A 27974-nucleotide genomic window follows, 5' to 3' on the forward strand; every position below is an offset into this window, starting at 1 on the left:
GAAGGAAATTCCTTCTACGTCTCATCAGAGGTAAAGAAATGCGCCAGTCTTTAATGCTGCTGGAGATATTTATAGCAGTGGTTTGGTTGGAGCTCTTTTATTTCCCTTTTATTGGCATTTTTCTTCCACCTTGTGTATTTACATCTTTTTTACTCCTTCTAGTCTTGTCTATTATTTATATGGATGCAGAGATTAGCGTTTGAAAATGTAGAGTGTAAATGTATAAAATACATGATTTTGTTCATGTTGGTATTCCATTACAGTTATTCACTTTTATTAGCAATCTGTATTAGCAAAATGTACTCCTTCTTATAAATTTCCACAACATTTACACTTTTGTCCTCATCAGCATCCCGGATGCTTCTGTTGCTGCCACACCAGCTAACCCTGAAAATGGCCAAAAGAAGAGAAAATGGAGACACATCTTCTGCTGTTCCTCGGTTTGCTTTTACACAAAACATATGAAATACACATTCTCTTTAAAATGTACTTTTTAATAAACTTATGTTTGTTCGTCCTCTGCAGCAAACTGACAGCGATGCAGAGGCAGAGAGCAACACTGTGAAGACTCTTTTTAAATCCGGGAAGGTATGTTTTATGGAAAGAGTCACTGTCATCAAGCATTTACTCATCACAGTTAAATGAGAGCAATTAAGAGCAATGAGGCACACAGCTATGTCCTATATATTTATATCAGGTAAGAAGCACCACGGAAACGATCCCAGCAGACCTGAGTTGGGACACTTGGATTATGGAGCTTCTGGACCAAGAGAGTGGATGGGAGCATGTGTTTAACAGGTAAGAGAAAGACGTCCTCCAAAATGTTTCAACTTCAAAGCTCATGCATCCATGCACATACACTGCTCAGCATCCTGACATCTTTCCTAATTTTGTGTTTGTGTTTTTACCTTTTTGGAGCAGTGTAGCATGCGGTGGAGAAATAATAGAAAGTCAAACTGGGACTATAGACTGCTTCGGGTGAGTACACGTGGTGCACAAAGACCAAAGCTCACTTTGTCAAAGTGGAGAAAATGAATTCTTTTACACTGATACTGTAAACGTTGTGCGTGTGTGTCAGGTTTCCAAACATCGGAAACACCTGCTACATGAACTCCTGCCTGCAGAGCCTCCTCAACATTGAGGAGTTCATAAGAGACATCAGGCGTCAGGAGGTTTTGTGGAGCACAGATCCAGAAGCTCAGCTCTTAAGGTGCGCTACGTCAACCTTCTACTTTCTTCAAAAACCTGAAGAACAAAGAGATCTAACAGCAGAAATGTCTGTTTACCCTTTCCTTTCTACAGAAGGCTCATTGATGTCAGGGACTGTCATGAGTCAACAGATTATGGCCTTAAAGATCACCACCTAAGAGCTTTTAAGAAGGCATTCAGCAGTCAAGCTCCTGAATACACCGGCAGTGCACAGAAAGTGCGTCAGCTATTTGGACATTTTGTTTTTTTGCTTTACCTTCTGATTTTGATGTACTGTTTTAAATCTCTCTGCTTTTCTTTCAGGACGCTCATGAATTCCTAACATTGTTCCTCAATGAGGTCAAAAGGCTCGCACCTCACCTGGAGAGGAACGCAGCTCTCCTGGGCCAAAGTTATACCTGCCCAGTAGAAGAGCATCACATTTTTAAAATGGAAAACATGAGGACATGCAAGAGGTAAGCCTGTCTTTCAGAAACGCAGAGCTGGTTGCAATATTTTCATATACCTCTTTTCCACCTACCTGATCTTTACTTTAACTACGTTACTCCTGAAATGTGTAGCTGTGGTCACCAATCATCACAGCACGAGGACTTCACCAGCTTGTCTCTTGACCTTGTTCCAGAGGGGTCTATTATAAACATGTTAGAGACATACTTGAAGGTAAGATCACAAATTCCAATAGAGTTGTAGTGTCAGCGATCTTAACACACCTTTTTTGTTAGTGTTTGTGCGTATGTGTGTGTGCATATGTTGAGATTTCTTTCTACCATAAAGCCTGTTTTCTCTGTGCTGTTGTTCAGGAACAAGAAATAGAATTTCGCTGTGATTGTGGAGGGACGGCCTCAGAACTGAAGTCGTCTTTTGATACACTGCCAAGGTGAGTAAGGTCACATCAGAAGTGATCGACTGACCAGGTTTCCAAACTGTGGCGCATCAAATATCAGAGTTTTTCGAGACAATACTTGAGCAGTCGTTTTCTCCCATCTTCTGTTTGTGTTTGACACTCATTCTTCTTATTTTCTACCTTGTTTGTGTTTTTTTTCTTCTTTTCTGCCAGAGTCCTGATCTTGCATCTGAAGAGGTTTGGCTTTACACAAACCTACAACATTAAGAAGGTGGATGACCCCGTCAGGCTGCAGAGGGACTTGGTGGTGCCATCCAATCAGGTAAAAACAGACTGCAGAACGTCTCAGGCTACGTCCACACTAGCCCTGATAGATTTGAAAACTCCGTGTCCACACTAGTGTTTTCAGTCATTTTCAAATAGTTGTGCGTCTGCATTGAAACGGCCGAAAACGCTTACGTTCCAGTCCTGCGCATGCGCAAAAGTGAGTGAGGATTACAGAATTTGAAGAAAAGCTATCCGGAGCATGTACAAACTGATATTAATCTTTTTTAGGGCTGTCAAAGTTGAGAGCAATCAAAACAACCGCTGTATAATGCACTCGGCTATCTTTGTTTAATTGCTCACATGACTGCATCACATGACTAAAATGCGTCATCGTTTTAGAAAGTCTGCGTTTTCGAGTGTCCACACTGCGACGGGACAACTCCGTTTTGAAATGTGTGCGTTTTCGAGAGCGTTTTCAAGATGCTGTGTTTTTCCTTGAGGAAAACGCCATCTCAGTGTGGACGGGAGGTCAAAGCGGAGAGAAAACGATGTGTTTTCAAACGAAAACGCATTAGTGTGGACGTAGCCTCAGCAAATCAGCTTAATTATGGCTCTGATGTGAGACTTTGTGAAACTAACACTCTTTGGATTTGTTCCTTCTCAGGGTGGTGGCTGTTATAGTCTTGTCAGCATCATCAATCATTATGGAGGCACAGAGTCAGGTAAAACAACAGACTTGTTACAAACAGAAAATGAAAACTTTCTACTTTTCAGTGAAGGACTCACACACAAAAGCTTTTGATGTTCTAAGACGCACTAAGTCAAAATCACTGTTTGCTTGAATCAGCTGACTTCCAGAAGTTGGATTCATTTGTCTTAATGTGATTTCAGGACACTACATCTGTAGTTCTGTCCATCCTGAGGAGAGTCAGCACTCTACATCAGATCGCTGGCTCACCTATAATGACGCACAGGTGCTCCACACAACCGGATCGGCAGCTTGTGAGGAACAGCAGCACTCGGCCTACATGCTGTTTTACAAGAGAAACGTAAGAAGACACAGCATCTCATCCTGAAGTGAGAGAATTTTTAAATGTCCTGTTACCTTGTTAACCAGTTTTGTCTTCATTCTCAGTTCTGAAACAGGAAATGGAAGGAAGGTCATCATCATGCTGAGAAGAAACAACACTCGTCCCAGCCCACCATCGCACACTGGAGGACAAGTACTGGTAAGTATTGCCCTCAGGAGGAAGGGTCCTCCCAGAGAGCCTGGTCCTCCCAAGATTTCTTCCTCCAGGAGGGAGTTTTTTCTTGCCACCGTCGCCCCACATTCACTGGTCTCATCAGCAGGGACATTTTTAACATCCTAAGACCTGAACTCTTTCATGGCATGCATTTTTAATTTCTCTGTGCCATTTGGGTTGATTGGGACCTGATGAATGTGAAAACAAAGACATCAGATTCGGACTATCTTTTTTTTGTTTCTCAAAAAAATGAGATCCACATATGAGGACATTCATTTTAAAGTTCGATTGAACAGGGGCAGTGTAATGTCCTCCCTCATAAGTGGATATCAGGTTTTTGAAGAGCAAAATTTTGTATTTTGGTCTCATAAATCTTATGTCCACATATGTGGACACCAGGTCCTAGGAGGTTAAAACAAAATCTACTACTAGTGCAGCACTACTAGAGATCGTCCTTTTCTAGACCAGTGTTTGGCTTGCTCTCTGGAACAACAAATTAGTGCTGTCAGCGTTAACGTCATTTTAACTAATGACGTTTACGCTGACAGCACTAATTTCAGCGTTAACGTCATTTTAACTAATGACGTTTACGCTGACAGCACTAATTTGTTGTTATTATTATTAATATTATTATTAATTTATTTGTAAAATAAATTAAATTTAAAAAAACAAAGAAACAATTTGATTCTTTATGTTATTTTGTTTTATTAAAATCAAAATAACAACAAAACAAAAATAACTAATAAAAAAAATATTAAAAGTATTCAGCAGTGTTTTGTGAAATTTGTAATGAGCCTTAGTTAAGTTGATGTCACAGAAGTTTCTGAATCATTTAGATTGTTCAACAAACTGATTCACTCAGGTAAAGATGGTAAGCTGGAGCAATGGTACGCTTGGAGTTCAGTTTAAGTTTTCAGACAAACATTCACTCGATCAGTTGCAGCTTCTGCTTTTAAATAAATGATTTAGCTGCAAATGTTTAGCTGCAGGTAGCAAAGTCCAAAAGTGACAACATTTCCACTGCAGTCTCTCCAGAAATGGCTTATAAACTTTTGACCAAATTAGACATTTATCCTTGGATCATTGACAACCCTGTAGGGTGAAAATCTTTAATTGTACCTTTTATAACATTTTAACAAGTTACTGTCTCCTGCTGCATGTTTCCTGTTTTGGCTGAACTTCATCAGCAAAGCCCTCAAAGCAGCATATGAAAGAAAGTCATCTTTCATTGTTGTCTCCAGCGTGTTAAAAGAGAGATCGAGCTCAGTGATGAGTTTTGAAGCAGCTGCAGGGACTTCTCGAAGGTTTTGGCTCAAACAGTCGCAGGATGTTGTTCACAGTGGTGACACTGTTGACTGGGGATTGACAAGCACTGAGATACTAACATGACAAACACAAGAAACATCATGACTTATTCTCCTGAGTGCCTGCAAAACACAAACACAAAATCAAACTCAAAGCTTTTCTCTCAGGTGCTGGTGTGGCACAATCTAATGATAAGAAAGGTCATGCTAACAGCTTTTGGAGCACAGCTGCACAAAATAACAGCTTTTGGAGCACAAAATGCATTACAGGTAAACCCAGTACCCAAACATGTTAACAAGGATAAAGAAAAAACCTGAAACAAAAGCAGGTAGTGTGGTGATTTATGTTGTGAGGATGCTTTCACTCCCATCAAAGTCGCCCAGTGTTGAGAACCCAAATGAGCCCAAAAACCTCAAGTGGCTGCAACCAACAGCGAACGTCAAGAAGTGGATACTTGCATGTTGAGCCAGAAACATGCAGAAAACCCAAAAGAGGCAAGACAGCACACCTTGGTGCCACTCAGGCAGTACGAACACCTGGAAAGAGGAGCCCACAGTTCAGACCCAAGGACACTGGTAAGGACACCAGCCAGCCAGTTATAAGTCTAGTTTTAATTTTCATTTTAGTTAGTGTTATGGCCTGTCTAAGGGTGGCCAGACCATAATATAAGGGTGATCCACCCCTGTCTGACCCCAAGCAGCACATCACACAACCAGTACAATTTTGATGGTGATTTTTTTTCACAGTGATTGAATTCTAACAAAGGAAAGGAGCGAACTACAGCTTCAGGGTGGACCCCAAAACAACAAACAAAAGGGACCGTATCTAAAGGATGTACAAAACTTATTTATGAAAAGAATAAAACCAAATAACAATGTCTTATCTCCCTAACTAACAAAAACATGAGAAAAGGGTAATCGAATAGAGTGAACCATAGACTGTATAAAAGATAGGACCATTGCAACTTTACTGCAGCACTTCACCCTTTCACATAGTCCCAGCTCTTCTCTGTCATGTTTTATGGTGCTGCAAATGTCTTCAGTTGGTGAAAGGTCTGGGCTGCTGCTGTCTTGTTGTGCTTGCTATGCATCCCTGACTCGTTTCTTCTTTCTGCATCAAGTAAGGAATGTAGTGAAAGTTCCCAAGAGGTTAAAAACACCACTGAAAAAATGCCATCAGACCTGAGTTGGGACACTTGGATTATGGAGCTTCTGGACCAAGAGAGTGGATGGGAGCATGTGTTTAACAAGTAAGAGTATAACGTCCCCCAAAATGTCCCTAACTAACAAAAACATGAGAAAAGGGTAATCAAATAAAAAGGCCGTCCACCCCTACATGCTCCTGTATAAAGAAACAAGTAACACAAAGCCTGCTGGTTGAGGTCCATGGCGGTGTCATCTTATATGTTGTCTCCAGGTCAAGCAGACAACATATAAGATGGATAGACAGACAGATTTCAAAATAGCCAGCTGGAATGTTAAGGGGTTGAATAACGGGATTAAGAGGAAGAAAATATTAACATATCTAAAGTTATCAAGAGTTTATATAGCCTTTATTCAAGAAATGCACATGTGCAAGTCAGAAGCCTTAAAACTTAAATGTTCCTGGGTAGGTAAAGTCTTTTACAGTCCTGGAACTGGTAAAAGTAGGGGAGTGTCGGTTCTGATTCATAAAGCAGTTAGCTTTGCTGAAACAAAAGTAATAACAGATAAGGGAGGTAGATTTATATTGGTTTATGGACAACTACTGGACACACCAATAATTTTATGTAATATCTATGCACCTAATGCGGACATACTCGCCTTTTTTCATAACCTGTCACAGTATCTTTTGGAATTAGAAGGTGCACAAATAGTGGTAGGAGGAGATTTTAATCAAATACTGGATCAAGACCTAGATAGAGCACTTCCTAGGAGAGGCACAGAGAGTAAATCTGTAGTTGCCATAAGGCAGATGACCTCAGATTTAGGTCTGAATGATATTTGGTGGACAATGCATCCAGAAGGCAGGGAATATTCCTTTTACTCTCCGCCTCATAATGTTTATACTAGAATCGACTACTTTATTTCTGAAGCCTTAGTGAATAACTCTATAGATTCTAGTATTGGTAATATAGTATTCTCGGACCATGTGCCAATTTTTCTATGTCTTGGAAATATTTTACAGATACCTCAAAGCCGCAGATGGCATTTAAATGTGTCCTTAATTAAAGACTCTGGGTTTATTAAATTGATAAGAGATGAAATACAATTTTACAAACAGACAAATAATCGAGAGGACACTACATTGGCTACTTGGTGGGATGCTATGAAGGCATACTTAAGGGGGAGGATAATTTCTTACGCTCCCTTTAAAAAGAAGGCAGCTAACAAGAATATCATTACGTTAGAAGCCAAATTAAAGGCACTTGAGGCAGTACATTCCCATACAAAAGACAGAGTTACGTTGAATAAAATTGTTAAAGTTAAATATAAGTTGAATGTACTGTACAACAGAAAGGCAGAATACGCTTTATTTCGCATTAATCAAGCATATTGGGAAATGGGAGAAAAGCCGAGTCGTTTATTAGCATACCGTCTTAAACAGAAAGACAGTATGAACTATATCCCAGGCATACGACAATCACATGGGGTTATTTCAGCTTCTATTAGACATATAAATGATGGATTCAGGGCCTTTTACAATAATCTTTATTCTACACAAGGTAGTTTAGATGAACAGAAATTCGAAGCATTCTTTACTGATTTAAACCTGCCACAGCTTTCTACTACTGACCAGCAGATTATAGATGCTCCAATTACAGTGGAGGAGATTACCCATGCAATTAACAGTATGCCACTTAATAAATAATAATAAATTCCTGGTATTGTATTGGCGCATCTTTGTTCAATCGGTTATTCTGTTACTTTGCCACGTTACCTCTCGTGCTGTCGATGTTCAGTACAAGTCCATATGGCCGCTGTTTGACAAAAGTAAAGGTCAAAGGACATTTTTTTGGTTTATTCAGTCGTCATTGACAATAAAACTGCACATTAAGAACCCCAGTAATTGTGTCCTGTGTGGCTAATCATTTCCCAGGCTACATAATTTTGGTACCAGGAGTGGGGTGTGCAGCAGAAGGAGAGTTTTAGTTCACTAACTTATAACTGGCAGCACAGTGGCATGTTATTTCCTTTTTATTAAAAATACAAAAAAATACGGCAGTGGTGAAGACTACAGGGACTAACCATCACTGCGGGAGGACGTGCGGAGGTGGTGATTCTGCAGAGTTGCTGGTGCGGCGCTTGGAACAGAACCCATCTGGACCTGGCAATCTGATAGCAGCAAACAAGATTTGTCTTGTTCCTTGAACTGGACTTTTCCCATAGTATCCTTATTATAGCTAAACTATACTTAAGCTTGGACTGTGTCTTATATTACACACACTCTTTTTTTTTAACAGAGGGCACTATAATTGTCAAAGAGCCTGCTGAGAGCATCACTTTGAAGTGTTAAACAGAAGGAAGTCCCCTGAGCAATGATGGATATGCTGGGATGTATCTGTATCATAATTTTACTGAACAGAATCAGGTGTACTTCAATAACAAAACTGTGGAGCGACCAAGACTCAAAGTCAGAATTTGGGTAAATGAAGCTTTCATGAATTACGAGATCACCATCATTAATCTGACCGTGGATGATTCTGGTGTTTACACTTCTGTCTACAAAGAATTGCTTGACAGGAGCGTTGACTCCAACGTCTACAGAGTTTTTGTGAGAGGTGTGTGTTTTTTTCTTCTATTTGTTAAAAACTCCACAATCTCATTGAGTAATTCACAATGCTTCAGAGTTGGCTAATTGCAGTGTACTGTATGCATGCATACAGTCCCATTTCCATCTTCAAGACATGATGCTTATCTTTTTCCTCAGCTAAGAAAGTGAAAAGTGCAGAAATGTCTAAGAATAGGAAGGAAACTTCCTTTACGCTTACCTACACAGTGATGATATTACACCTGAATGTGGTCATTTGATCTACAAGAAAGTCAGTTTCTCATAAGCCTAAACCTAAAGCTCACAACGTAGTCAATAATTATCCCCCTTGGAATGGGTTAACAGGTGGCATAGATAGAGGTGGATCGTATACACCCTTCTAGCTATCTGTATGACACATACAACGAGAATAGAAACATTTTTTTTAGCTTTAGATGAGTTGTTCTTCAGTGCACATTGCATATTTATTGTTACAACATTCTAATAAAAGATGTACCCCAGAGTTATAGTGTAAATACAGGAAAACAACTAATTTGTTATAACCCATGTCTTCCTATATTTTCACAGGAAATGCATGTACAAACCGAGAAGAGCTCCAGACCACCGCAAAAAAGCGTTATCTACTACTGGTCTTAATCATCAGCACTGGTGTCCTCGGCATGCTGTTAGTCATAACATTCATCATATTCATCGTCCAGAGGGTAAGCTCATGTCCTTCTGCTTAAAATTAATCTTTTCTGGAATAAATCGTTTTGAAATCTGTTAAAATTGTTATACTACACACACACAATCACTGCAGTCTTGTTTTACTATTGACAGGTGAAACAATGGAGTAGCTGCAGGGCAATCCACTGATTTTGTAATCAAAGTTATACGAACACTGGTGTGCAACCTCCATCAGCTCCAGAGTTTCCTTTGCAGTGCCGTTAAATCTAAGGATTTTCTTTTTGTTGTTGTTGATGTTGTTTTAACAATGTAGTAATTTCAATCAAAATAACTGAGACAAAATGTCAAACATTATCATGCTTAAGAGCTAAACAATCAATTCACTCCATGTGCACGACAATATCTGAATGGTGCAGAGAGATGACTACATTTAAGGATTTATAATCCTTTAGTTTGTATCTACCTAAAAGTTGTATGCCCTCCACCCCTATCAGAAATTATACATTAGCTCATTTATCTTTATATTATTACAGCAATTTATTTAATATGCTTATTCTTACTGGAAATTACTGCACTCCCCAGGAGGGAGCTCAGGCGCTCTGTAATCAGTCATCACTAAGTAATCAGAGATGACTCTGACATTAGCCCAGATCCTTTGCTTTGGGGACAAACAAAAAGACCTGTTTTAAAAGATTTTGGTGCATTGTAATTATGATTATTTTGTCACGATCCTGGGTCTTTTGACCCTGAGTTTTGAGTTTTAGTTTATTTCTATGTTTAAGTCGTTTAGGTTTTCTGAGTTCATCTCTATTATGCTTAGGTTGCCGTTACAGTTCTTTGTTATTAGACTCCGCTTGTGTCTTCAGCCCTATGTTAAGTCTCCCTTGCCCTTCATGTGTTTCATGTCTGCATGTCTTTTGTCGTCAGGTTCGTGTAGTCATGTCTGCGTTTCATTATGTTTCCTGTTTTATTTTGAAGAGGTCCTGTGTTCAGTGTGTTTAGCTTTATGTTTCCCCTGTGATGTCGTTATTTTCATGTGTGTGAGCTGCTTCCCCATGTGTACCTACTTCCCTCATTAGGGCGGGGCCATCTGCTGCGACTGGTTGGGGTGAAGGACGACAGGATGAAAGACATGCTGTGGAAGAGAGCCAGCGATTAATAACAAGTGTGATTCATCAGATAGGTCTGTTAACACATAGTGAGTGAGAAAGGTGACTGAAAAGGAAATACTCAATGCATCATGGGAATTCTCCAGCAGTCTACACCTATTGCAGCATAACTAAGGGGAGGATTCAGGGTCACCTGGTCCAGCCCTAACTATATGCGTTGGCAAAAAGGAAAGGTTTAAACCTAATCTTAAAAGTAGAAATAGTGTCTGTCTCCCAAATCCAAACTGGAAGCTGGTTCCACAGAAGAGGGGCCTGACCTGAAAATGCATGGATTTTTTGCGCGATCGTGTAAAACTATATCTTCAGTTTTTTCTCCACTTTGCCCACAAGAGGGCAGAGTTGTCATGGCAGCAAATATACAACATCATAACCACTCATATAAATGAGTGTAGAAACAGAGATAGTGATAGATAAATATGAACATAAATAGATAAATTTAGGGATATAGGTATAAATATACATATAAATATAAAAGGTGTGTGTTTATGATTCCTTTTTTGGTTTATGCCTGTTAAACATAACAGAGAAATCTTAACTCCATCTCAGATCAGCTCTGTGAGAAGGATGTTGCTGTTTTTCACTAGTGTATCAATTAATGTACTCAATATACCAAATATTTGGGCACTAGTATTAACCACATGTTTCCTGCTTTTATAAGTCTTTAATCCAGGAATAAAATCCCAGGGATTCATGTGGCTAAAATGACCATTTAATCCACATGAATCATTCTGCTAGAGAGGCTTTCTCACTAGCAGACTATACTGGAAAGCAATATTTATGAGTTGGTGTTCGAGTTAGACAAGGAGGATGAATTCAGTACTTTGTATCAATCCTGGAACTAAACGTAAATGTATCTTCTGGCTCCATTATGGCAGAATTCATGGTTTATACATGAAAAGAATTCCTACATGAATGAATAACTAACTATATGAATAGTTGTATTACTTTTTGGGATTCGTAGTAATAGCATGAATTAAAACTATTGTTGATGAATTGAGTTCCCCCTCTTTTGCTTTTTAATGCTTGGCATATTTATGTGTCTTATTTGTTTTATTGAGTTCTTTATACATTTGTAAACCTTTGTTTTATTCGTACACATTTTCAGAGTGTTACATAAAGCTACACGCTGTCTAAATGAGTGAATGTAATGAATGATTTAATCTCACAGGATGCACACATCATTGATCTACATCAAAAACCATACAGGAAACACTGCTTGTTGTCTGAACTGGTGCATAAGTATGCGCATTGTGTTTGAAACAGAGACTTTATGCTGTTAGTGCTGCAGAGATGGTACGACTCTGTTGGGCCATATTATTGATTTGTTATTATTGCTATTCAGGTATGTCCATTTACTTTTCTTATAATATTTTCTTGTGTTGGTATAGTTCAAGACTGCTTGGAACAATATTTACAAAATCATCAGACAAAGATATTTTTATCCATACTGACTTATTAATGTTGACGTTTATATATTATATTATATTATATTATATTATATTATATTATATTATATTATATTATATTATATTATATTATATTATATTATATATTTTTACACCAACTAATCAGATATTTTGTCTTTTTTTTAATAACAGAGAGCACTATAATCATCACAGAGCCTGGTGAGAGCATCACTTTGAAATGTTCCTCAGAAGAATGCCCCCAAAACAATAGTCGATATACCGGGATGTATCTGTATCATAGGTTTACTGAACAGAATGAGGTGTATTACTATATCAACCAGGTAAACAGCAAAGTTTCTGTGCGATCGAGATTCAAAGGCAGGATTGAGTCAAACGGAGCTCCCATGAACCACAGCATCACCGTGACTAATCTGACTGTGGATGATTCTGGTGTCTACACTTGTGTCTACAAAGAATCAGTAGACAAAAGTGCTGAGTGCAAAGTCTACACAGTTTTTATAAGAGGTGTGTTGTTGTTTTTTACCCTTCTTCTTAAAAACTCTCTATTTTTATCCTGTAACTCGCATCTCTGTAGAGCTGGCCAAATGCAGGACATTGTCTGTTGAATATGCAAATCTATGCAATGTTTTGTAATCTTGAATTTTGTGAAGGTGAGAAATTGCAGAAATATCCAAGAAAAAGCAATATCATAACCTATGCAGTGGCGACATTACACTTGAATGTGATCTCAGCTTCTTTACAGCCAAAATTTAACTCCAATGGGCTAAATTATATAAATAAAAGACTCTTACTTTTATTATTGTCTTTCATATTGTTTTAATATTTCTTTCAGTTTTTAAAATGATGTGAAAAAGAAAATATCACTAGTCTACCAGTATTTTAATAATTTTTAATGTTCTTCTCTTTCTCGGTTTTTTATGGTTTCTGAGAATTATTTAACAAGCAGAAAATTTATTGATGGAAAAGTACAAAAGATTGTCGTGTAAATATTTTAAGGGCAGCTGCAAGATTTGAGACATTTGGTGTAACCTGCATTTTCCTTCATTTTGCACAGGGGTACATGTAGTGGAGAACTGTTCCTGTGAAAATACACCCAAGATACCCACGAGTGAGTTCAGTACACCGTTATTGGTTTTAAATAGCCAAATTTCTATGATTTTTTGCAGTTGGCTGCAAAATAAACAGGAGTTGTGGTTCTAATTTGACATAAATTAGTCCACCCTTATTTTTATTTTACTGCTTGCCTATATGATACATACAGTTTAGTTTTAGATGACATCTCTTCAGGGTTTCAGAGAATTCTGTATTGCATTGCAAAGAGTAAAAACAGTACATTTAAAGACGTGCGACCAGAAAAAAAAAAATTACAGCAAATTTCTTGTGTAGCTGCACTAAAATACCACAGCTTGTATAAGCAAATATCCAATTTTCCTATATTTTTCACAGCACATCCTGGACAAGATGACCAGCACATCTTGGTGTTGATCATCAGCATTGGTGTCTTGGGCGTGCTGTTAATCGTAGTCTTCATCCAATTGATCATTCAAAAGGTGAGTTCAGTTCTGTCTGCTTAAAGGTTTTAAAGTAAGGTCATGCTCTGCAAGCTATCATGTGCAGCAGTGGTTATTTTGTATAGCTGCAGATACAGTAAGTTTTCACATTTATCAGAATCACCGCAAATGCTTAGAACTGCTGTAATCATTATAAATCTTCTTGCCCTGAGTTCATGATAACATCTAAAACCACTGACTGCTCTGTTTGCATCTTAGAGTGCAGCTGCAGATGTTTGCACGCACACACACACACACATATATATGTATGTATGTATACAAACTTGTATACAAACTTTTTTGGTGTTTTACTACCAACAGGTGAAACAAAAGCGTAGTGACAACATAAGACCAAGACGTTCGATGCAAGAATCCAATGACGTTTACGAAGTCATGACCAAGAGTGACCTCTCCCCTGTCTCAGGGCACTAATCAAACTCAAGTCCCTATGAGTTTGATTAGTAATGCAGTCAAATGTTGTTGGCTCACTGAAGTCTCATGAAGTCATTTCAATCACAGGTCAAAATGTCAAACATTAATTTGTTTTTGGTTTTTTTTACATTTTTTAAACACTGGTTAATCGAAACCACTTGAATTATTTCAAATCATTCTTAGTATTGATCAGCATTATTTTCACTGTCATATTTCATTGTATAGTATTGGTCTATATTTGAATAATGAAGCACAAGTACTGCAAATAGATAAAGGAGTTGGTACACACAATCGTTTTTCTTTTTCTTTTCTTTTTTTTGCTTATTTAATAGAAAATAGACTATTGTGTTTAAAAATATACACTTAGTGTGTAAATAGATCTTCGGCCAATTAATGGATTCTCATGATTAATTAGAATTAGTCCATTAAAAAAAGATAGGAATGGGTATAGTTTTGCAGCTGAGATGGACATTGTTGCTCTGCTTTTATATATGTGGCCAAAGACCAACCATATACGTAGTACACCAAAACCAGAGGAGAAAGGGACGCGTAGACAGTTGCATGCCATGGAGGTAAGTTTTTAGTCATGTCTGCACTTTCAGAAGATATACAGTGGCTTGCAAAAGTATTCGGCCCCCTTGAACTTTTCCACATTTTGTCACATTACAGCCACAAACATGAACCAATTTTATTGGAATTCCACATGAAAGACCAATACAAGGTGGTGTACACGTGAGAAGTGGAACGAAAATCATACATGAATCCAAACATTTTTTACAAATAAATAACTGCAAAGTGGGGTGTGCGTAATTATTCAGCCCCCTTTGGTCTGAGTGCAGTCAGTTGCCCATAGACATTGCCTGATGAGTGTTAATGACTAAATAGAGTGCACCTGTATGTAATCTAATGTCAGTACAAATACAGCTGCTCTGTGACGGCCTCAGAGGTTGTCTAAGAGAATATTGGGAGCAACAACACCATGAAGTCCAAAGAACACACCAGACAGGTCAGGGATAAAGTTACTGAGAAATTTAAAGCAGGCTTAGGCTACAAAAAGATTTCCCAAGCCTTGAACATCCCACGGGGCACTGTTCAAGCAATCATTCAGAAATGGAAGGAGTATGGCACAACTGTAAACCTACCAAGACAAGGCCGTCCACCTAAACTCACAGGCTGAACAAGGAGAGCGCTGATCAGAAATGTAGCCAAGAGGCCCATGGTGACTCTGGACGAGCTGCAGAGATCTACAGCTCAGGTGGGGGAATCTGTCCATAGGACAACTATTAGTCGTGCACTGCACAAAGTTGGCCTTTATGGAAGAGTGGCAAGACGAAAGCCATTATTAACAGAAAACCATAAGAAGTCCCGTTTGCAGTTTGCCACAAACATGTGGGGGAAACAGCAAACATGTGGAAGAAGGTGCTCTGGTCAGATGAGGCCAAAATGGAACTTTTTGCCCAAAATGCTATATGTGGCGGAAAACTAACACTGCACATCACTCTGAACACACCATCCCTACTGTCAAATATGGTGGTGGTAGCATCATGCTCTGGGGGTGCTTCTCTTCAGCAGGGACAGGGAAGCTGGTCAGAGTTGATGGGAAGATGGATGGAGCCAAATACAGGGCAATCTTGGAAGAAAACCTCTTGGAGTCTGCAAAAGACTTGAGACTGGGGTGGAGGTTCACCTTCCAGCAGGACAACGACCCTAAACATAAAGCCAGGGCAACAATGGAACGGTTTAAAACAAAACATATCCATGTGTTAGAATGACCCAGTCAAATTCCAGATCTAAATCCAATCGAGAATCTGTGGCAAGATCTGAAAATTGCTGTTCACAAACGCTGTCCATCTAATCTGACTGAGCTGGAGCTGTTTTGCAAAGAAGAATGGGCAAAGATTTCAGTCTCTAGATGTGCAAAGCTGGTAGAGACATACCCTAAAAGACTGGCAGCTGTAACTGCAGCAAAAAGTGGTTCTACAAAGTATTGACTCAGGGGGCTGAATAATTACGCACCCCACTTTTCAGTTATTTATTTGTAAAAAAATGTTTGGAATCATGTATGATTGTCGTTCCACTTCTCACGTGTACACCACCTTGTATTGGTCTTTCATGTGGAATTCCAATAAAATGGATTCATGTTTGTGGCTGTAATGTGACAAAATGTGGAAAAGTTCAAGGGGGCCGAATACTTTTGCAAGCCACTGTACCTATGTTTCACCAAGAAAAGGCTAAGGAAAGACATAGCCAAAGTTAGCTTCACTGACTCCTCCAGAGAAAATAGATATAGATGTTTCTTACCTGGCTTATTAACAGCTGAGGTGAAACGTGGACTGACAGCCAGTGCCACCGTTTTTGAGGCGACTCAAGAGTAAAAGCATAAAATATTGCAAAATATTTAATTGACACATATTTTGTTTAATTTATTCTGAGTATTGATATTATTCAGAGTTAAAATATAGTTTGTGCTATTTGTTTTATTGATTTTGCAGACATTTTTACAGACCATTTTGGGGTACAGTCTATATTTACTCCCATCTAGCTTTGAAACTTTTACACGCAGTGACTTTAAACCCTATAGAAAATACTATGCTACAGTATCTTTTACCTACAGTGCTACAGCATCAAGGTTATCAAACTATTTGTAACTGATTATGAGGCAGATACTTCTGAAGGCTAATGTGTAATAAAGCATCATTCTGATTATTTCATCTGTACAGTAACAAAGGAATGTAAATTCTATCTAATCTATTTCTTTCACATCTTTTCTAAAAGTGTTATTTAATTCAAATATTTCATATGTCACTCTTTTATCTCTGTTTGTTGTCTTTGTTGCCACACAAAAATTAAATTTGTGATGCTCTTTCTAGTGTCCTTGAGCCTTCCTGTCCAACTTCAACGTGTATTCTTCTAACATGGGAGTTTCCCCAGTTGACATAGTTCACCTCAGCCTGTCAGACTATAAAAACTGTTCATGTGCTCATGCTGTCTTTCATTTCCAGCATCTGATATATACAGTGGGGCAAAAAAGTATTTAGTCAGCCACCGATTGTGCAAGTTCCCCCACCTAAAATGATGACAGAGGTCAGTAATTTGCACCAGAGGTACACTTCAACTGTGAGAGACAGAATGTGAAAAAAAAAATCCATGAATCCACATGGTAGGATTTGTAAAGAATTTATTCGTAAATCAGGGTGGAAAATAAGTATTTGGTCAATAACAAAAATACAACTCAATACTTTGTAACATAACCTTTGTTGGCAATAACAGAGGTCAAACGTTTACTATAGGTCTTTACCAGGTTTGCACACACAGTAGCTGGTATTTTGGCCCATTCCTCCATGCAGATCTTCTCGAGAGCAGTGATGTTTTGGGGCTGTCACCGAGCAACACGGACTTTCAACTCCCGCCACAGATTTTCTATGGGGTTGAGGTCTGGAGACTGGCTAGGCCACTCCAGGACTTTCAGATGCTTCTTACGGAGCCACTCCTTTGTTGCCCGGGTGGTGTGTTTTGGATCATTGTCATGTTGGAAGACCCAGCCTCGTTTCATCTTCAAAGTTCTCACTGATGGAAGGAGGTTTTGGCTCAAAATCTCACGATACATGGCCCCATTCATTCTGTCCTTAACACGGATCAGTCGTCCTGTCCCCTTCACCAGGTCCCCCTGTGTGGTTCTGGGATCTTTGCTCACCGTTCTCATGATCATTTTGACCCCACGGGATGAGATCTTGCGTGGAGCCCCAGATCGAGGGAGATTATCAGTGGTCTTGTACGTCTTCCATTTTCTGATGATTGCTCCCACAGTTGATTTTTTCACACCAAGCTGCTTGCCTATTTTAGATTCACTCTTCCCAGTCTGGTGCAGGTCTACAATACTTTTCCTGGTGTCCTTCAAAAGCTCTTTGGTCTTGGCCAGGGCGGAGTTTGGAGTCTGACTGTTTGAGGCTGTGGACAAGTGTCTTTTATACAGATGATGAGTTCAAACAGGTGCCATTCATACAGGTAATGAGTGGGGGACAGAAAAGCTTCTTACAGAAGACGTTACAGGTCTGTGAGAGCCAGAGGTTTTCCTTGTTTGAGGTGACCAAATACTTATTTTCCACCCTGATTTACGAATAAATTCTTTACAAATCCTACCATGTGAATTCATGGATTTTTTTTTCACATTCTGTCTCTCACAGTTGAAGTGTACCTCTGGTGCAAATTACTGACCTCTGTCATCATTTTAAGTGGGGGAACTTGCACAATCGGTGGCTGACTAAATACTTTTTTGCCCCACTGTACTTTTCTAGTTCTAGTTTTGATTAGCTGACAGCCTAAACACTTTTTACAGCATGCAACACTCACACGCACACTCTCTCTCACACATTCCTGAGCTCCACACCGACTTATAGTTTTGTGTTAACCTACCTTTGAATAAAGTACATTTGTTTTAGGGAAATCTCTTGCCAGATTCTTACAAGATTCATGGTAGAACATTATACTGCAGGATTGTATATTAATAAAATGCTTTTATTACTTAAAATTGTATTCAGAATATTATTCAGGCCGCATTGCTTTTACTTGTAATAGACGCTTAATTATTTTTAGGCTTATTGGGTTTGACTATGTGGTTCAACCAAAACTCCCAATGTGGTCCTAACACCAGCTGTGACACATCCAACCACAAGAGAGCAGCATTTCACAGCACTTCAACATACTTCTCATATTCATGGCTGATGTTAATGTATATCGTGTCTTCCTGAGTGATCGTTTAAACATGACTGCATTTAGACTGGTTTAACTCTACATAAAAAGGAGAAAATGTGAGTTTTGGTAGGTCAGAAAAATATGTGTTCATTTTCTTCTTTCTAATGGGAAGTATGTGGGAAATATTTCCTTAGCATCACATAAGCCTGTAACGGATACAGCCTACTAGCTTCCTTGGTGCTAAACTTCCACCCTGACAATAACCACTGAAGCAAAGCCGGTTGCTTATTTGTTTTTTGCCAAAGAAAATGGCTTCAGGATGAACTCCCTTATATCTCTGATGCGTTTGTCACATAGATTTTATATCAGTGTGACTAAGTAAACAAATTTCCCTTGGGGTAAGCTGCCCAACACTGGATAGATCCTGTTATCTCCTCTTTGGATACGTGCGTAAAAGCGCGTCAGTGGACCTCTCCACCCGCCCCCTCGTGCGCTCACGTTTCTTTTAACATGGTCTTGCGGTCTCGAGATTCTCAACATCCCACTAAAGTGCACATCATTGAGGCATATCTGCATCAGCGCTGCCTGCAGTCACACAGTGTCGTCACGCACTCAGCTTTCTGCACAAGAACAAGTGCGGGGAAACTGAGGCAACAAAGTCAACTCCAGTTTCTTTGGTCGACGTGGTGAGAAGGACGACCGACAGTTGCAGCTTCTCTGCTTTTACTGACGAATACCTGAAGTGCACCAGCAGGAAACGCAGAGCATGAAGAAAGCTCAAAATTCGGGTACAGGTGAGTCACGAAAAAGCATCCTTTGAAATATCACGTGCACTAAACTCTTCAAAAAGTAATTACAAGAGTGATTTTTGTGTGTAATTAATGGCACAGACTGGGGAAAAAAAGATTTATTATATACTTTTAAAGTTTTGCATATTGTAATACTGCAGTCAAGTACTTAAACGTACATTTCTGATATATCTTAGATAATTGTAGCTTTTTTTGTAGGTCTTACATCTTAAATTCTATAAATCCAGGTTATCTTTTTTATAGTTCTTCAACTACTTAAACTCTGACTTGGGATTTACCACATCTGTTGTTCTGGTCCAATCTGTTTTGTGGCTGAGGTAGCAGCACTCACGGGAGCACCTCAGGGTCTCCTGGCCTTTACAGTCTGATGTGCATCATCTGTCCTTCCCAGTCTGACCTTCTGAATGGATGGAATGGACCCTTCAGGCTGAGCTGCCTTCCTGGACTCGCTGCTGTCTGTGTGTCTGCGTTAACAATCATTTCTGACGTTTGCTTGCGCATGATGTCAGACTAAATGGTTTTGTGTAGCCTATATGTGGGACCCTGCCTTGTAAGTGCATGGCACAACATAGTGTGTGCGTGTTATACAACATGTCTCTGGCCTTGCTCAAGCCCCATCTGTGTGTTCACTCTCCTTTAACATTGGGAACTCAGGATGGGCTCTGGGGGGGAAAAATAACATGCTCTAGATTAAACACGAAAATATGTGGCACAAGCTGATGCTGTTGGGGCTTGTGTTGAAAACAGGAGACAAGGTCCACACTGTAAGTGCTTGGACACTTAACGCTTCAGGCTCTGAAAATAAGAAAACTGAAATAAAACAATAGCCAGAACTTTATTTCTGTCTATGTGTTTACATTGATAAGGAAAGAAATGCATTGAGGAGTCTTCCAACTTCACAGGGCTCAATAATAAATTAGTGCTTGACTGTTTAGGGAATAAAGTTGTGGGAAAAGTGCATATGGATCTATTCATGGCTACACCTGCACTGACACAGTATTACTATACAATCACATTCAGTGATTACTGTGACTGTGTTATATTTAACAGCTTGTGGTTCCACTAGCTTAGTATATGGTGAGACTACTGAAGAGGCGGGCAGAAATAAACAGTGTCCAGTGTTTTTTCAAACACTTACCAGAGAAAGCAGCCTAGGAGGATTATCACTGCTGAGTGAATAACGCAAACATTTTCTCTCAAAGGTCTCTGTACACTTTGATCATTAGAGTGTCTAGTCTGCTCTCCCTCCAGAAGAAAGAAAACCCATAAGACCTGGCAGCCGCACTCACCCCTTTTTAGCTCAAAGCTTGTAACTCCAGCGTTTTTTTTCACGCAGCATCATGACCTTAAGGTGTCAGATTTTCTCCCAGGCTAGAGCATTCATGGCTGAACTGAGAGAGAACCCAATTAGTAGTATTGAAAATGCATTTCCCCTAATAAATATGCTTTAACGGGAAGTTTTTTGGTCTTTCTCATTTTGCATATCTTTTTTGCAAAGTTTTAGTTGAAGTGTAACATTACTGGGAGTGCAGATGTGTGAAGTTGTGCGGATGTATTCTGGAGTGTAGCTATGATCTGGTGCATTAGTTCAAACAGCCTAAGATAACAGACCATTGATGTGTAAAATCTTTCATTTTTCGTAATTACTTTAAACATACCTTCAAAGCTAAGCTTAAAAAGTCCCACTGAATATGCCTGAAAAATGCCAATGCTTTCAGAAAGAGCAACTTTTGGGAAGTGTCGGAAGGTTCTCTCATTTTCCCGGTACCTGATGCTGAATTTTATACTCTTAAGTGGGACCGTTGTGTTGTTCCTGGTCAGGTCACATATAAGATTATGTTATGTTGTTCTGATTTATTAAAGTCCGGTAAGACTAACAGTCTGTTGGGCTTGTTGAACTGGAGGTGCACATGTTGTTCTGTAGTTTCATGTAATGTAAACCTCAATGAACAGTGAGATCCAGCGGAGTCAAAGAAGCACTGTTGTCTTTTTTCTCTTGCTCTTCCTACGCATGAGAGATCCCAGTCAGCTGTGATATATATTGTCATGCTTTTTGAAAACAGCCTAAGCTTGAGTGGACTTTTTTTTTAATGGTGGATTTTTGCTGAGGGCTGGTTGTGTGTATTTGCTCGACTTGAATAGAAGATTTCACAGAAAAATGCAATGAAGCAGGAGATGTCGACTTGTGGACGAAATACAGGACACTGAAAAATGTGCAGCTGATAATTAATTTCACATTGCACACATGTTTTTATAGGAATTTTGTTTTGTCTCTCAAAATCTCTACTGCAGTGCTTTGAAGTTGATATATCAAAGGACACTGCAATGGGCACAGCTTTATTTTGAGTACACAGTCCTACCTTTTCTTATATTATAAGGAAATGGCAAATTATTAATGAGTCAACTTCTCTGCAGTGCACCAGCCCGATGATGGCCAGGATTTAGCCTGCTGGATTACATGTAGTGGGAGGCATGGCCCACTCACTACAATATACAGTAGAGTGAGCTGATTTTTGTTAGTACATGCTATACTTCTCATGTGAGTATTTGTATACCAGCAGTCAGACGTTTAGCAAATGTTTATTAAATGTAACTGTCATGTTAAAATGTTATTTTCCTTAAAAATTTTGTACATAATACAATTTAAGACAGAAGTACTGTCATTGATCAGAATACCTTTCTGTAAATATAATTGGCCTCTATTAAGTCAGTACAGACAAACAGTTATTAATATAACGTTTTGTTTTTTATTTGTCAGCAACCTAAAACTATTGATAAAGAATGGGGAACGTCAATCTATCCATGAGAACAGGTTGGATTTTGGACATTAAGACTGGATCTAAAGATTAATGAGCTTTAACAGCACAGTTAACATAAAAATAATAATGCGAAAGCATTTTAAACAGACATTATTAACACATTTACATTTAAATACACATTAACTGCACGGCCTAATCGTTTCTGGCGATGAAAGACCCTGGAATGTACTTCTTACCTTTTTTGTTCACTAGCGATCTCTTGGTGTTAAATATATTATCTCTCCCTGCTGGTAATGCAGCTTCTGCATGTGTGTCCATTTCATGCTTTGGAAAAGCAAAGCGTGAAATCTAAACATGTCACTTGCACATGGTAACAATAGATTTTCAACATCACGGTCTTTACCCACTGTTATGGTGATTGTACCACTAGCTAGCTGCTCGCTCCCTTTAGCTTATAGATATTGCTCAGAAGTTAGCACTATTGAGTCTAACTGATTTCTTTAAAAATCCATCACACTTTAAATTCCACATCATGCAGCCTCCCACTAAACCACACCAGTAGGTCCCCTAGAGAAAGAGCAGATGAGGGAAGTCAATGCAGCTCTTTATTTCTTCCTAACAATGGCTCTTTAGTGACAGCTAAGCTAGATTCCCTTCAGTCTGAGTCACATATTGGCCTGGACTGCATTCACTACTTCTCCCTGTGATAATAAGGCCGCCTTTGGAGACTTTGGTATTCATCGGTATGCGTCTGTTTAATTCACTACCTTAGAGTCAGGCTGCCAAGTTTTCCAGTTCATATAATCCTTATCACTTTAAATCCCCTGCTTTAGCGTTTGACTGCTTTTATCAGTCTTCTTTCATGACTGCCATGTACAAAAGCTCAGTTTTATCCCTTAGTGGCGCTCTGAGATAGAAGTTACTCAGCCAAGGTTTTACTCACTGAAAGGTCTGGACTTTTTCCTTCAGATATTAGCCTAAAGCGTTCCCACCTACTGCAGAAAATGTCATTTGATTTTGCTCCGTCTCTTGAGGTTTTACATCTCACTTCGTCCCTGTTAATATCTGTAAGTCACATCTGAATAAAGTTGCTGATGAATAACCTGATATACCCTTGCATATACCCTTGTGCTTAAGTGTACGCGCATGGACACAGACGCACACATGCAAGTATGACATCATTTGCCACTGTGTCAGAGTTTGGCTATAAATAGAGAAGGCGGACGATGACGTTTCAGCTTAACAAAACCCCCCGTGAATAACATAAGGATGAAAACAGGCCATGTCACTGCTGCTTATCATGATGAGCAGCCAGCCAGTCATGAAAAATGTTGCTGCATGTTCATTAAAGAAACACCTGATGTTACAAGCAGATGTCATTAGTTAAAGCATGGGATGATCATAATGAGGGCATCCACTGTCCCGTTACATGGTTATTATTAGTGTATTACAGGGACATTTTTTTTACAGTGAGAAAATGTTTCCTCTGAGGTATCAGACAAAATTCCAATGATATAAGGTATCCGTGTCAAAATATTAGCCTGACCCCTTTCACAAAGTAAAAAGACAGAAAGGCATGAATGATGAGTTGTGGAGGATGATCAGTGACCACTTACAATCATCCATTTTTGGCCAGTATCTTTATTTACATCAAACTGAGATGCAGTTTCCATGAACATAAAGTTGAAATCATGTCAGCTCACTTATTGAGCTGCAGAATAACAGAATGCAGTTGCAGTTGGCCAACAAGCAGCTGCTCACAGTCCAGTCCGGTGCTTAATGGTGCTTTTATTTATTGTGGTCCTGGTCTTTGGAACAAGCTGCCTACAGACCTGAGATCAATTATAACTGTGGATATATATTTAAAAACAGACTCAAAACCTTTTTATTCACCCAGGCTTACACAATAGGTCCCATTCTTTTGTTTTATTTTGTTGCGTTCACTGCTTTATGGCGTGGTAACCTACACATGTTTTTATGTTTTTAATCTTCTTGAGTTTATTTGATTTGAGGCTTTTCTGTGTGATGTTTGTATTTTCTTCGCTTCTCTGCATGGCTTCCATTGAGTTACTTCAGCTTCCTTCCATTGTCTAAATGCATCCATTGGATTAAACTAATTGGTGTGGCCGATTAATGATATGCCACAGGTGTGAATGACTGTCTGTCTAATGTTGTATTGCCCTGCAACACACTGACAACCTGTCCAGAGTGTACCCCACTTCTTTCCCTATGACAGCTACAATAGGCTCCAGCTAGCCTTTGACCCTCAATTGGGTAAGCTGAGGAAAATGGATGGACAATAAATTCTACCTTTATTATGTGAAAATGATAACATAATAATTTGCTCAAGATCGTCATTCTCATGAAGATCTTGTATCACTTCTTGCTACTGTAGCTGCCATTACTACAATTATAGGTATTATTTGTGACTGTTGTGATTATGTACTTAAATAAAATGAAATTCCAGCACAGATTGTTAAATGTGTTTAAAAACAGCAACTCCATTGCGTCTTTCTCCCACTGCAGACCACTTGTGAATTTTTTTTTGGCCCACTCATATCTGGGTCACAGTAATTTAATAATAACTGAAGTCACTCTTATCCAAAAGTCGCACTGTAACAGTATCTGCCTCTAAAATCCAGCATGACTTGGGGTCTGTTAAAAATCTCACTAATCTTTTTTTTTTTTTCTCATCTCTCAGAAAAATGTTAATGAATTCTCTTTAACCTCGGCTCTGTGCAACACACAGCTTATGTAATTGAAACTCTGTCTTCTTGCATTTATTTGGGACGTACTTCTTTGCCAATCTCCACATGAACACCGCAGAGCTCATGTGTCAGGCACTCGCTCTGTGTGCATCTGTGTGCATGTGCCTATGTGTATCTTTGCCTGTGTGTGATGAGTATGTGCGTGTGCTGTCTGGGTCCGAGTTGTGGATTTAGACATCAGGAGCTTGGCATGCTGATTACAGAGGTCTGAAGCCACAGGGAACCACAGGAACTCTCCTCTCTTTCTCCCTCCTTTTTCTTTCCAGCATTATCCCTCCATCAGTTCAGGCTAATTTGTAGAGATGGAGGTGAAAGCAGGAGGCCTGGGGCTTATGTGGCAGGATTCTGTGCCTTATGATAATCAGCCAAATCGCATAGCTTTGCTCCTCTCATCCGTGCTGTCTAAGCTTACCTTAGTCATTTACCTAATGCGCAGTTAACCACTGTGGACTGTAAGTTTATAATGCACAATGAGGTATATTACACACTGTAGCAAATGTAGCATTGCTGACAGACTGTTATTGTTAGAGCCTAACAAATCTCATATGGATTTGGGACGTCAGTATTTCAGGCTGTTTTTATTCTGGCTTCTGTGATAATCAGAACTCAAAATGAGCTTTTTAGAAAACAAGAAGTCCTGCACGGTTAATAACGATGCACAGCAGCTTCGGCTACTGTCTGCAGCATCTACTTAGTGTCCAAATATTTATCAGTTGCTGCAACAGACGCCTTATTTCCTGCAAGGGATCAAGAACTTTTAGGATATCCCATTTTATGCAGACTGCTGCCAGCCCACTATCACATCTAATGATTACCTTATGGTGAATAGGAAATAGCCAGCAGTGTTACCACAACCACGCTGGGATGGACAGACATGCAGACTGCACTACTAGCACTTTTACAGCCTCCGACAGTCCAAATGACCTGAGAATGGGATTTAAATTGTCAGAGAACTGGGAGAGAGGAGCCTGTGTGAGTTATAGCTTAAAGGAATGGGCTTTCCTGTGAACTGGATTTGGCTGGATGGACTGTGTGAGCGTGTTTCACTCTGCGTAAGTGTGTGTCATGGATTGGTTCACTTTCTGGTTCTCACAGAGGATTGCTTGAGTGCATCTCAACAAGGATGTACCAGCTGCTGAGTCAGCATCAGTAATTACTTCAGCTATGTGTTTTGTACTGCTAATATTATGAGCTGTGAAACATCTTCTCGGGCGGAGCCTTAACTGTCTTGAGATATTGGATGGCTTGCTTTGAAATTATTTACAGACCTCGGAGATACTCAAGGGATGAGTCCCACTAAATCTTGGAACCCCCTTGAACTTGTATTTAGCGTCACCACAAGTTCTGTTCAGGTTCATAAACACGCTAACATGCTTCAGTAAGCTGGTGATCATGGTAGACATTATACCTGCAGCACTGCTATATTTAATCACAGCCTCACCGTGCCGCTGGTGTGACTGCAAGCTGCTCTTACTTCCAGGCGGTGAGTTGTTTATGCCACGGCTGTTCCACTTTGTTGCCTTCAGTGGCCTCTAATGCATCTACAAACACTTTTCAGGTCAATCTGTTGCCTTTTCCTTCCTATAATCTCACCAATACAGAGGGTTGCGGTTTAAATAACAGGAAATACTTAGCAATACGACATGATTAATAGCGACTTTGCTGACTTACGGCATCGTCATTAGATCGGGAACTGCACCGTTTCTCTTCTGTTTGTTCTTGTGTTGTTTCTATAGTTTCCATTGCTGTTCATTCTGTGATTGTGTCGTTCGCACAATGAGCAGTGGGAGCTTGTTGAAAAAGCGGAACCATCTTAAACTCCCAATTTAACACACAGAGCTGTGCACACTCACAAGAGTGCAGGCCATGTGGCTAGCCATAGTGGTTCTCATATCAGTAACACATCTGAGATTTATTTGTTTTTATCACTTTAGGTCATATTTGTTGTGTTAAATTAATTTACATCCAAGTCAATTATGACCTGTTTATTCTTCTTGCGTTTTTTTAATATGATGAAAAGCATGCATAAAAACATGTAACGACTCCATCATGATTGGATTATTACCACAAAATAAACTCAAATTTTGTTCTTTACCCACAGGAGCTCTAAACATTGTGACTTGCATGTTTTAAAAAGGTGGTTTACAGTTTCTCGTGGCTGATTTCTTAACATGGAATAAGACTGAGAAATGGAGCCGGTAGGTGTTTGTATTGCAGATTCGGTCGTGGTTTGAGACCTCTAGTTGCTGCTATATTTTTTCTCATGTTTTCAGTCTTTCGCACTAACATTTTGTAAATCTTTCTTTTGAACAACCCCAAATGTCGAAGTGGCTACATGGAAATCTCAAAGGGGGTTTGCCCACAGAGATTTATATGGTTCATATAAATGAAATGTTTACAATACTTAGACAGTCGTTTATTCTTTTTACTGAATCCAGCCTGACTTGATTCACTTAAGCCAACAGATCAGCAGTTCAAAATCTGCATGATGATGAATGGGAAGCAGGCTGGGTTGTTCAGCTTCCATACATAGCTGACATGTATTATTTCAAACATATCTGATGCATTGAATAGAAAAAAAACTTCACCCAGTAGATTGTCTGCAGGGCCGTGCAGCTGGGCCGGGAGTCTACGATCTAAAAACCTGGGATAAGATCTTCTCTCGTTCTTTCTTTTTCTAATTCCCAGATTGCTGTAACGATGAGCTCTCACGGTCTAAAAGTGTCTGAATAGCTCCTGGGCTTTTTGTGATTTAGTGACTTAGAAGGTGGATTGTTATTTTTAGTTCAGTACTGTAGCGTCGGAGTTCTTTTCTGTTTACAAAAATGCATTTCACGAGGTTTGTGTGAGCACATGGGCCCAGTTCTAAATTTGGCTTGTGTAGATGAGTGATGTGAAGTGTTGTGTCTTCCCTGTACATGCCCCAGGTTGTGTGTGTAGGCTGGAGCAGCAGAAGCAGCAGGGGACGTAAATGAGGAGGACAGTGCCTTTCTCTCTCTCTGTGTGTGTGTCTCACTGTGTATGTGTGTGGTGCACATGCAGCAGGGGGAAGATGAGTGCTGCGTAGCTCTGTGGTGAGGTCA

The 27974-nt window shown here is 39.4% G+C and overlaps 3 protein-coding genes across 3 annotated transcripts in view; all 3 read left to right on the forward strand.

Moving 5' to 3' along the window:
- The first annotated feature begins 719 nt into the window (after window positions 1-719).
- On the forward strand, window positions 720-3971 carry LOC145419367 (ubiquitin carboxyl-terminal hydrolase 37-like). The gene is made up of 6 exons (XM_080302819.1): window positions 720-1210; window positions 1303-1426; window positions 1513-1664; window positions 1770-3042; window positions 3212-3369; window positions 3456-3971. Exons 1-4 carry the CDS (start codon window positions 1107-1109, stop codon window positions 1897-1899), a joined length of 510 nt encoding a protein of 169 aa, XP_080158945.1. The 5' UTR covers window positions 720-1106; the 3' UTR covers window positions 1900-3042; window positions 3212-3369; window positions 3456-3971.
- Window positions 3972-11978: 8007 nt separating this feature from the next.
- Window positions 11979-15919, forward strand: LOC145429298 (uncharacterized). The gene is made up of 4 exons (XM_080302577.1): window positions 11979-12385; window positions 12936-12989; window positions 13328-13431; window positions 13753-15919. Exons 1-4 carry the CDS (start codon window positions 12145-12147, stop codon window positions 13861-13863), a joined length of 510 nt encoding a protein of 169 aa, XP_080158703.1. The 5' UTR covers window positions 11979-12144; the 3' UTR covers window positions 13864-15919.
- A 3179-nt stretch (window positions 15920-19098) lies between these two features.
- Window positions 19099-27974, forward strand: part of septin9b (septin 9b) — a 77700-nt gene continuing 68824 nt past the window's right edge. Inside the window, exon 1 of the mRNA XM_026170576.2 lies at window positions 19099-19349. Within this exon, the coding sequence (XP_026026361.2) occupies window positions 19322-19349 (28 nt within the window). The 5' untranslated portion in view covers window positions 19099-19321. The remainder of the gene's footprint in view (window positions 19350-27974) is intronic.

This window comes from Astatotilapia calliptera, chromosome 6, assembly GCF_964374335.1.
Source record: "Astatotilapia calliptera chromosome 6, fAstCal68.1, whole genome shotgun sequence".
NCBI lineage: Eukaryota > Metazoa > Chordata > Actinopteri > Cichliformes > Cichlidae > Astatotilapia > Astatotilapia calliptera.

What these genes read in the sequence shown, in the direction of transcription:
- LOC145429298 (XM_080302577.1), top strand. Translation starts at nt 12,145, where the DNA reads ATGTATCTGTATCATAGGTTTACTGAACAGAATGAGGTGTATTACTAT. An exon ending in TACACCCAAGATACCCACGA is followed by an intron (nt 12,990 to 13,327) that starts GTGAGTTCAGTA and finishes TATTTTTCACAG; the next exon opens with CACATCCTGGACAAGATGAC. An exon ending in TCCAATTGATCATTCAAAAG is followed by an intron (nt 13,432 to 13,752) that starts GTGAGTTCAGTT and finishes TACTACCAACAG; the next exon opens with GTGAAACAAAAGCGTAGTGA.
- LOC145419367 (XM_080302819.1), top strand. Translation starts at nt 1,107, where the DNA reads ATGAACTCCTGCCTGCAGAGCCTCCTCAACATTGAGGAGTTCATAAGA. An exon ending in CCAGAAGCTCAGCTCTTAAG is followed by an intron (nt 1,211 to 1,302) that starts GTGCGCTACGTC and finishes TCCTTTCTACAG; the next exon opens with AAGGCTCATTGATGTCAGGG. An exon ending in ACACCGGCAGTGCACAGAAA is followed by an intron (nt 1,427 to 1,512) that starts GTGCGTCAGCTA and finishes CTTTTCTTTCAG; the next exon opens with GACGCTCATGAATTCCTAAC.